Source organism: Bidens hawaiensis, unplaced genomic scaffold, assembly GCF_021521415.1.
Source record: "Bidens hawaiensis isolate Kalapana, Puna unplaced genomic scaffold, B.hawaiensis_p1.1 tig00009139_1, whole genome shotgun sequence".
NCBI lineage: Eukaryota > Viridiplantae > Streptophyta > Magnoliopsida > Asterales > Asteraceae > Bidens > Bidens hawaiensis.
Window position 1 is genome coordinate 176852 of NW_027491672.1, and position 11146 is coordinate 187997.

At 35.0% G+C, this 11146-nt stretch overlaps 2 protein-coding genes across 3 annotated transcripts; one reads left to right on the forward strand and one right to left on the reverse strand.

Moving 5' to 3' along the window:
• Positions 1 to 762: 762 nt before the first annotated feature.
• LOC143531296 (RING-H2 finger protein ATL20-like) lies at positions 763 to 3874 on the reverse strand. Its single transcript, XM_077026622.1, has 3 exons — positions 3587 to 3874; positions 2372 to 2783; positions 763 to 1399 (listed from the first exon to the last, which is right to left on the reverse strand). The coding sequence occupies exons 1-3, from the start codon at positions 3842 to 3844 to the stop codon at positions 933 to 935; spliced, it is 1137 nt and encodes a 378-aa protein (XP_076882737.1). The 5' UTR covers positions 3845 to 3874; the 3' UTR covers positions 763 to 932.
• A 2697-nt stretch (positions 3875 to 6571) lies between these two features.
• LOC143531297 (uncharacterized) lies at positions 6572 to 10854 on the forward strand. Of its 2 annotated transcripts, XM_077026624.1 has the most exons (6): positions 6572 to 6687; positions 6804 to 6913; positions 8582 to 8740; positions 8823 to 9083; positions 9170 to 9790; positions 10471 to 10854. In XM_077026624.1, the coding sequence occupies exons 2-6, from the start codon at positions 6833 to 6835 to the stop codon at positions 10555 to 10557; spliced, it is 1209 nt and encodes a 402-aa protein (XP_076882739.1). In that variant the 5' UTR covers positions 6572 to 6687; positions 6804 to 6832; the 3' UTR covers positions 10558 to 10854. The 2 variants fall into 2 exon arrangements, with proteins under 2 accessions (XP_076882739.1, XP_076882738.1); XM_077026623.1 differs by lacking the exon at positions 6572 to 6687 and having other exon boundaries at positions 6699 to 6913.
• The last annotated feature ends 292 nt before the right edge of the window (positions 10855 to 11146 follow it).

Sequence of the window (11146 nt, forward strand, 5' to 3'; positions counted from 1 at the left end):
TCGCTAGATCTATAACCTAGATCTAGATCTGTAAACCAGATCTAGATAGATCTGAAGCTCGGAGTGGAGAGAATTTAAAACCATCACAGATCCGGAGGCTTGACCGTCCGAATCAGGTAGTTTCTTTTTTGGATCTACAAATCTTTTTTAGCTTCATTTTTACACAGATCTGGAAGCATCTTTTAGATCTATGGATCTTTTTGAGCTTTAATAGAACAAATCTTGAAGCATTTTTCTGTAAACTTCCAGATCTGGATTTTTCTTGGATGAACAGATATGAGAACCGAGACGAAAATCGAAGGGTAGCTCGTTGCCGTCCCACGGATGGCGCCAATGAAGAAACATGAAATGAATCTGACCTGATCCAAGACGATGTTCCTCGGTGTTCGAGATAAACGAACCACGACTTCATCTTCTTCTCCGGTAGTTCGAGACCTGCCATAGAAATATGGGGGGTGTGGAGGTGACTGCTAAGAAATCTCGAGGATCTCTTGTTTACAGACACAAAAAAGGTTATGGTGGTGGCTCTTATTGAGAACAACAACAACCCTTAATAAGGAGGTGGAGACCTCCTTATATAGGGAGCCTCATGGCCACCATCATGGTACCCTAATGGGCCTAGCCCAGTTAGGGTTACCTCCACAAAACCCCCTCAGCCCAATAATATTGTATTAGTCCATATAATAAAATAAGCCAAACATAATAAATTAAGGTCGTAAGCCGGGTTTAGTACCATACCCCTACAGTTACAAGGTTTAACATCAACAACTTTTGAGTTTGCTCAAACCATGTTTTCGTGTATTATACAACATTCAAATCTCAAAAACCTTATGAAATCCTATCGAATCCCCTGACGAGGTCATGACTCTAAACCCTACAACGTAAAACCTTTGTTCATATACGTTACAATAAACACAGATCGTATCAAAATCCTACTCTTCATTGGTTGTGTTTGTCGAATTTGATGACATGGAAGAACAAGGTGTGACAACAGATGAACTTTCAGGCGACTTTCTGCATACAGGACAAGTGGCATTTAATTTGAGCCACTCATCTATACAGTCCGCATGAAAATAATGTTTACACTCTGGAATGGTCCTCACTGCCTCCTTCGGCACATAATCTGAGAGGCATATCGGGCAAGTACCATCTTCGGCTTTTGGTAATCTACAACTTTCTCCCAATACGGTTTTTGGGTAGGACTCTATTGTGGACCCATCTAGGCCCGTTGTTGTCGTTTGTTGTGGGGTGATTGCTATAGATAAAAGGTCAATGTTTTGGCGTTGACCATGACTATAGTTCCTTGCCTTGTGAACATACCATATGAGCCCGATGATGCATACAAGTGCGGGTACACCGATTCCTATGCTTAGCCCATATTTCGCATTTCTTGGAATACCTATAAAAAAGAAAATAATACATAAATAAGATTTCGACCCATTTACTTATGAATAATATTAAGTTGGATAATGTTTTGTCTCTAATGAGTCAAATGGTAAAATAAGGGGAAAAACAACAGAAAAGATAACGGCAATTTTGACCCATTTACTCATAATTTTAATATATATACATTAAACCATTTTGTCTTTTATATCTAGTTGTACATTTAGCTAAACAAATGAAACTCACAATGATGTGAAAATGAATACACGAAGAGTGACTAAACAGTAAATAGACACCAAGCTTGTGTTATATCCATGCTTATTGTCTTATTGGTAGGCTTGTAAACGAACTAACGGGCGTGAACGGATAATGTTTGTGTTCGTTCGTTTATCTTTAACAGAACAAATGAACGAACATAAACAATTAAACGAACAAGGTTTTCTTGTTCATAGATAAACGAGAATATCTCCGTGCTAAAACTAGTTAAAAGTAATGTGAAGAACAATGTGTCGAGGCTAAAAAGTTATTTAAACAATACTAAATTACTAACTTATAACGGGCCAAAAGGTTTAAACGAATATCTTAAGGAATGTTAACGAACTTAAACATACAAAACTAACGAACATGAGTATAAACAACTTAAAATGAACGAACAGGACATGCGTTCATGTTCATACATTTAAGTAAATGAACAAAAAAGGTAAGTTCACGTTCGTCCGTTTTAATAAATAAACGAACTTCCAGCTGCACGGTTCACGAATTGTTCACTGAACGTTCGGTTCATTAACGGGCCTAGTTATAGGTTGTCTGTTAGACTGTTATCAGCTTCTAATAGGATCACTTCAAGTCATTCTTGATAATTACTTGTAGCAATTGAATAATATCAAATCTAAAAGAGTTCTAACAACTTGTTGACATAGTTCAAGTTCATGTTCATGTTCATGTTCATGATGAAATAGTAAAGTTGCATTCAACAACAACAACTCACCATGTGAAGAAGAACCAAAGCAAACAGTCTCTCCATCATCACTCTTCAGTCCACATGTTCTCCCATCAAGCTCACAAGATCTACAATACGGCGTAAACCACATCAACGTCAACTCGTTCCTGAAGTCCACAAACCGCCTCGTCGGCACTGAGACTGTCCTTATCGCTTCACAACTCATAGGAATATCTCCAAATGGAATCCACGCTGTCCGCACCGCGAACACGGAGTGATTCGAGCTTTTTAAGCAAGGAAACGGAAGCATTGGCACTGTCTGGAATGTAAATCCTAAGTTCTCTGATGAACAGTTGTAGAAAGTGTAGTTTTCGATTATACTGAAATCGAACGGTGTGCCCGTGAGATTGATGTTGGAGATTCCTTTCGGTGAGCAGAAATCAGGATCGATGTTGATGATCTGTGAATCGTTAGTTAGTTATTGCTTCTTTATCTTCTGAATTCACGAATTCGGAAGCTAGTAACTAACTAGCGATTGACAGATCATCAATCATTAGTTAGTTACTAACAGCTAACTATGTCTTGTATTCCGAATTCGTGAATTCGAAAGCCGGTAACTAACTAACGATTGGCAAATTATCAATCGTTAGTTAGTTACTAGATCATTTTTTCCGAATTCAGCAAACATGAATTCGGAAACTAGTAACTAAGCAATGATTGACAAAATCATCAATCACTAGTTTGTTACTAGATATTATCTTCCGAATTTATAACTAATTTCTAATTAACGATTGACATATCAACAATCGTTAATTAGTTAATCTTCCGAATTGACCAGGTGAGAATTCGGAACTAGTAACTAAGTAACTAACGAGTGGTGAATTCAGAAGTTAGTAACAAAGAAAATTAATAGTTAGTAAGTTAGTTACGGCATATTCTTTTCTGAATTCACCCAACGTGAATTCGGAAGCTAGTAACAAACCAACTATTGACAGATCATCAGTAGCTAATTAGTTACTAGCTCGTTTTTATCTTCTGAATTCGCATATGTGAATTCAGAACTAGTAACTAACTAACTAACGATTATTCATCAATTTTTAGTTAGCTGCTAGATCTTATCTTCCAAATACATGAGATCATCAATCGTTAGTTAGTTAGTTACTAGATCTTATATTCTTAATTCACGTCTGATGAACTTAAATTAAAAAAAAATAGAAAACAAAAATAAAACTAATAATAAATGAAATGAAATGAAATGAATACCTGTGAAGTATAAGAAATAGTTTTAACAATGAATGATCTGGAAGCAAGCTTAATAACAGTTTGGCTTTTATTATTACACGAGAGATCAAACCCGTCGAAGCCGCATCCAGCGGGTTGTCGGTTGCGGATACGGAAAGGAAACCGGACCATAGGTCCGGTGGGACTGCAGGAGGCTGGACTGCAGTGATCATCACAAGATATGGATTTGAATAATAATAATATTATTATTAAGAAGAAGATGTTGTTCTTCTTCTCCATAAGGTTGGGTTTGTTTAAAGTAATAAGAATCTGTGGTGTGATTTATGAGTATCGACTCCATGGAGAAAAAGTAAAGCTGGCTATTTGATAATTTTTATTTTATTTTATTTGTTCTCGCTTTACGCGCTTAATTTTAATTAATTAAGAGAGTATTGTTTATATTATTAGGATGCTTGATAGTGATACACCACCACGTATTTCTAGACACAACTACTAATATGAAATACGAACCGTATTCGTACTGTATGATATAATATTCTTATAAGTATTCGGGCTAAAAGTTTATTTTCAAATTCTTTTATAATGTTTACCACTTTTTATAGTTTTAATTATCAAAAAATATAATTAAGATTTCAAGATTGGATATAAAAATTAATTAAGACACTATTAACTTTTTTTCCTAAAGTAACTAATTAAGATTACAATCAAAATAATTTAATTAGTGGTCATACACAAATTAAAGAAGTTATTGCAATTTTCTTATGCCCATACGACTTGGCCCATGAACATGCCTACCCGACATAAATTATCACCTTAGTTTGGACAAAAACGATTGTGTTAAATTAATTCACATTCAGTTAAAATCTTCGAATCATGTAAACTATGAATGTTTATTTTTTTTCCAATAGACATAATCATACTCTAGTCTCGTACTCTTGTTGATTTCTACACGTATGTTGTTTTTTTTCTTTTTTCTTTAATGATGTATTCATTTATGTTCCCATAATGTAATTGATCATTAATTCTTTCAAATTTTCGATATTATTCCAAAATTGCTAACATCATGATTAACAACTATTAAAAGAAAAAAGGACCAATCACAATCACCAACCATAAAAAAATTGTATTTTTTATTTATTCGTCTACCTACTAAACATGTTGATGTTAGAAATATTAATAATCAACAATTCAAAATCATTTTTGTAACCATCAATCACAGTTCACCACCTACAAAAAATGTGGTTGAAAAGTCGTATATTAACAACCCTTTTATTAATACTTCTATAAACTTTCATGTTTGGATTTCAACAAAGCATCAATACTTGATATTTGCTACCTATCCATGTAGTCACTGTCCCGCTCCTATCATTGTTGTCCATGACTATTGACTACAGGCCGCCACGTTTACTACTATTGTCGTCAGCTAAGGGTGCACATAAGTCGGTTTTGGCTGATTCGGTTAACCAGACAAAGATAATCAATCAGACAATCGATTTCAGTTAATGTGGAATTAAACAAAAACTGTCTCTCTTTGATCCTTGAACACTTTCATTCCGGTTTTAATGCGTAATCATTTTGTTTCACTCAACTTTTACTTCTTGTTCGAGAGTTATATCGTGAATTTGTAACTCATACAAGGCTAAAAGATTGTGTTCACTTAAATGCTGATATGTATTCCTCGTGATAGCATTCTGTATGGTTACTGTCAAAATAAAAACATCAATGATGATATACGATGATATACAATTAAATTTTATAAACATTCATTAAATAGTCTCAGGAAGCGAGAAGTCAACCAGTGCATGGGACCCAAATATGCAAAATTAGGGAATGAAAAAGAGTAATTCACGTAGTTCTATATATTTAGAGATGATAAAAGAGGTGACACATATTTCACATTTATATAATTTGGTTCGGTCTCAGTTAATCGGTTATGCCATACACCAAAAGTCCAAAACCGAAACGTAATCATAACCTTTTGTTATGGTTAACCCAAAAATGTCACTTAATTTGGTTTGGCCAGTTCACTTAATACAGTCATCGCTTGGTTGATTTCACTATGTGCTCAGTACTCACCCTACCGTCACCCCTCTCCAACTGTCATAATCATCTGCCATCTCTAGCCCCATTTATTTAATGTTTTGTTCTAAAACTATCGACTTTCAGGTTAACTCATTTTGGGCATAGTTTGTTTTGACTCGAACCATGATTTTTGTTTAGGCAACGGGAAAATTTATAACATTATGGTTTGCAGCCCAATTCATACTACCGACCCACTTGAGCTTAATATGTTGCCTGTTAGCCCATCTACAATAGCGGGCCTTCTCGTTCACATTCCTAGTCAATTTATTGACAATTCTCATGTTTTTCCTATGGGCTCCAAATCGGACTCGATCACTCGAATAATAGTTGTACTGTTTTAAAACGGTATGTTTTTACCCGAACCAACCCGACACAAACCTGTTTTTACTTGAACACTATATGTCCCAACATGTTTTCGACGTGTGACCCAACCCACCCATTGTGACACGCTTCATTTCCATTGCGCTCAACAACCAAGATTCCCCCGAACATGATCATGTCATACACGTGTTGCTATCATTTTATGAACGTTCTTATGTTTCATACATTATCAATCATGTCATAAACTATTGAACCGATACTGTCTAAATTCCGCCACGTCCCCGTCTCAACGTGCAAGATTAATACACTAGGTCCGGACCAACCAAGGGCGAATATTATGAGAGACCATGGTTGATAAATGCCCCTAGTGATCTCCGTTTTTCCGCTCAGTAGTATAAATTTTCCTAATTTCTCCCGTAAACTTTTATCGACATCAAATCCGGCCACCCCTTAAATATTTCTCCACAACTTCGACCACACCTTTGATTTAAGCCAGTTTTAGAACGTAAAAAAAATTTGTTGAAAACATTTTGGATTGGGCTTATTAATTATTTATGGCGGGAAAATCACTCTTTTGCCCCCTTTTTATTAATACTATTATTATTATCAAGCCCTAATTTTCATTGTCTTCAAATTGACAACATATCTCCCTCAGTTATGTACGTCACTTCGTGTACTGGATGATCCACACGGCATCGTCTGATTCCTTTATTCAATAAGTAAGTTAACGCTTTATATTCGCAAGTACCTAGGGTTAGGGTTTCGTTTTCGAATACGTATTTGAGTACTGTAAATCATCATCATCAATTCACGTGCTAGTCTTTGTTAGTTGTAGAATAAATCGTTTAATTTCGTGGGAACAGTATGGCTGACGTGTTCGAAGAGGAAACTGAGCAAACGGTCTCACTCAATGAGTACCTTGATGAAGTTGAAGATCAGGAGCTTGTAAGTCTGTTCAATTTTTTTAATTATTAATGTTTGTTTTTCTGTATATTCTTTGAAAATTGTGATATTATTAATTCTAGGGTTTGTTTTAGGATCTGTTAAGAACAGAAGCTTTCGTTGAACAAAGTTTTTAGCTTTGATTTTGTATGAATTTAGGGGGTGTTTGGCCTAGTTTTTTTTTTAACAAGCATATAGCTTTTTTAGTTTTTTTTTACAAAATAAGCTTAACTTGGTGTTTGGTTTAGCTTTTTAAGCTTATGCTTATGAGCTTATACAAGCTAATTTGAAGAAGCTTACTTGAAGATGGTTTTTTAATCTTATTTGAAGAAGCTTATTTGTGTAAGGGTGTAAGTTACTCGTTTGCCCTCAAATGGTGATGAATTAGTAATACTGAAGCAGCTTATTACTCAACAAATTAAAGAATGGTGGATTTAACAACTTATTAAGACGCATGATTAACTTGTAGAATATAAACTAATCCAAACACTTAAAAAGAGCTTATCAAATAATAGAATATAAGCTATAAGCTACTTTAAAATATAAGCATAAGCAAAAAATCAAAAGCTAGGCCAAACATTAAATGCTAGGCCAAAATTAAAAGCTAGAAAAAAATTAAAAAGTGCTAAATAATTAAGTTACTAAAAGCTTTTAGCTTTGATTTTGATAGAATAATAAGTAAAATTGGGCAGCAGCCAGTAAGCATGGGGCTTTGGATGTGGGTGTGGACGGTTCGGTTTGGGCTAAAGTCGAACCAAAAGCCAAGAGTTAGGTTTTTGAAAACTTTCGATTTCATTTTTTTGGGTTTTTGTTTTCGGCTTGGGTTTGGTTTTTGCCGTTTGAGTTTGGAAATTTTGGGCTGAGAATTTTCTTTTGGCCCAAATCATTTTGTTAATTAATAGCTAATTGTATATTATACACATATAGGCTTAATTATTTGAGTTCCGTATTTATTAAATTTTTATCAGTTACTTAAATTAAGAAATAAAAAATGAAAATTGTAAATCTATAAATTCGGTTCGGTTTGGTTTATTTGATTTGCATCACATGCAAAACCAAAACCAAACCATATGTTTTGGTTTTGGTTTGGTTTTTTCGGTTTTGTGCAAACCTCTACCTTTTTAGCTATTTTACCAACTGACCTTTATAATAACCACACCCAAAAGAATATTCTTGTTTTTCATGTTATTTTACAGTTTTTAGCTACATCTATAGCTACTTTCCCAAACATTTCTATATAATTGATAGCTACAACTCAACGACTCATATCTAGGGCCACACGCTGCACCTAACAATATAGTTTGTTAGCAAACGTTCACAAGCTAAAACAGTTGGATGTTTTTTAGTTTTAACTATTTATTTGTTGTTTCTTTAGCATGAACACCACTGCTGTATTGGGTAGGTTATCACCTGATGTCGGTGTATTGGGTAGGTTATCACCTGATGTCAGTTTTGCACAAAGTTTGATATATACCTTTGAAAATATACTTACATAAACAATGCAATTAGCCCAATCGTTGGATTGTGAAAATATTGCATGAGGGCATATTCAATCTTAATTGGTCATAGGTGAATTCCATTCACAAAGGTAGAGAGAACTTATTCAATGGGATTGTGTGTGATGTTGGTTTGCAAGTTGTGTGATTGTTGTACTTTGGTTTCTCATTAAAGGAAGCAGATTTAGTTTTGGGTGGTGATGAGGGAAAGGAGTGCACTTATGCCAAAGGCTATATGAAGAGGCAAGCAATCTTCTCATGCTTAACATGCACTCCAGATGGGAATGCAGGTGTTTGCACAGCATGCAGTTTATCTTGCCATGATGGACACGAGGTTCCTTTTTTAACATTTATGCTTAATAGCCTTGTCACTTAACATATGATGAAAAGAATAATACCTTTAATAACTGAATTAGATCATAGAACTTTGGACCAAGAGAAAGTTCAGGTGTGACTGTGGCAATTCAAAATTTGGAGAATTCTATTGCAAGCTTTTAGCAAGCAAAGATATTGAAAATGAAGAAAACAGTTACAACCATAATTTCAAGGGCAAATACTGCACCTGTGGTTGCCCTTATCCGGATCCAGATGTTGAGGAGCAAGTTGAGATGATTCAGTGCTGCATGTGTGAAGATTGGTTTCACGAGGAGCATCTTGGTCTTGATTCCACCAATAAGGTGAGCATTCATAATTATATGACACATCATCATCTTTTTCTTTTTTTTTCTGTAAGTCATATTTAGACATTAACATTTGGTTACAGATTCCTAGAGATGAAGAAGGTGAGCCTCTGTATGAAGATCTTATCTGCCACATGTGCTCGCCAATTTGTTCTTTTCTAACCCTTTACCCTAAAACCATATTCGCGTCACATCAGCAACCAGATTCTGCAACTCCTTCCAAAGATAAAGGCGTACAGACTGCACCTTCTGCTTCTGAATCTGGATCTGGATCTGGATCCTCTACAGTGGCTGAAAATGGTACCTCAGAGCTTCTTACTACAGACCCTGCTGTACCTGATAACAACTCCAAAAGTGTGGGCGATGAGAAGCCTGTTGCTTGTGTTCTTGGTGTTGACTTGTTGACCGCTGAGTTGACCTCGGAAGAAAAAAGCCAGTCGATGTTTCTTGTTAAGAATTGGAGGGAGGTGCTATGCAAATGTGAGAAGTGTTCAGATTTCTATGTGAAGAAGGGAATCAGTTTCTTGGTTGATAAGGAAGATTCGATTGCTGAATATGAGAAAATTGCAAAGCAGAAACGGGATGAGAAAATGCAGCAGCAAGAAGGGGCGGAATTGAATTTTTTAAATAATCTTGGGCATGTGGAAAAAATGGAAATACTCTCGGGTATTGCTGATATGAAAGATGAGATCCGCTCGTTCCTGGTAAGTTTAATATTTCCAAAACATTTAATTTGTATACATAGTGTTGTTGGTTTTCTTAACCATATAGGCTTTGAGTTTCATTGTTGCCTTTTGACTTGAGAGTTAGTCTAGTCTAGGGCTTTAAACGAGTTGAGCTGGGTTGGGCTCGAACTTAAATGAGCTAGCTCGGCTTGTTTGTTTCGACGAGCTGAAAAGTGGAGCTCAAGCTCGGCTCATAAAAAGCTCAAGCCAGCTCGTGCTACGTCGAGTTGGCTTGTTAAGTTTCTTATTTTTAAATTTTTGACACATATTTATGTATAAAAACACAGTTTTTTTTAACATACACAACACAAAATCTATAAACTAGATAATTTATAACAGTATATGTATTTTTTTCAACCTTTTTAAAGATCGAGAGGCAGATTCAAATTATTTAATATATTGTTTTTGTTTACTTTTTCAGTAATTTTATGTTATTATTATTATTATATATTAAAATTTGGTGTTAAATTTGAATGAGCCAACAGGCCAGTTATTGAGCGAGCCAGCTCTGGCTCGGGCTTGGCTCGTTTACAGACCAACTCGGCTCGTTTACAAACGAGCTTTCCCTAGCGAGCCTTTTGAGAGCTTTTGTTTAGTCATTCAATTAAGTTTAAAGCTGAATTATTATTGATCTTGTTTGTTTTTTTAATTGTTGATAGCAATCTTTTGATGGATCAAAACCAATCACATCCGATGATATCCACCAAGTGTTTGACAACCTGAAGAAACGTAGAAGAATGGATTGACGTGGGAAACAGTAAGTTACTGTTGTGTGAAAGAAAGAACGCATGGGTGGTCTGTTTGGTTTTTAGATAATGTTAATCCGCAGTTTGAAACTATGGTTTATTTATTACCGTTTCTGGTATCTGTAAGCTGTAAAACTGAACTAGATCTTTGTTTCAGACTTTGTATGTTTGTTGACATGTGTTCTAGACTTGCAAGTTAAAAACTTTGGCTTTGAGTTTGACCTTGACCTATTGTTTTCGTGTGATGAAAGTAGCAATATTTCTATATCTAACCTTGATCAAGATAGTTATTTGTTTTGAAGGCTGAAAATATAATGCCTAATACTTTCTAGTATGCATCTCAAGTCTTTATGCACTACTAACTTATATGATTTGTCAAATATGATTTATATTTTATATTTATTTCTACAAAAAATATTTTCTTAATAAACATAAGCATAATGATACCTTTCATATTGGGTTGAACTTGAAAGTCACACAATCACGTCTATGTTGTCAATCACATTGATAAGTATATGTTTGGTCATTTAAATCTCATCTGCTACAGCCTACATGTGCTTATCGGTTGACCCTTCATCATCAAGTTATA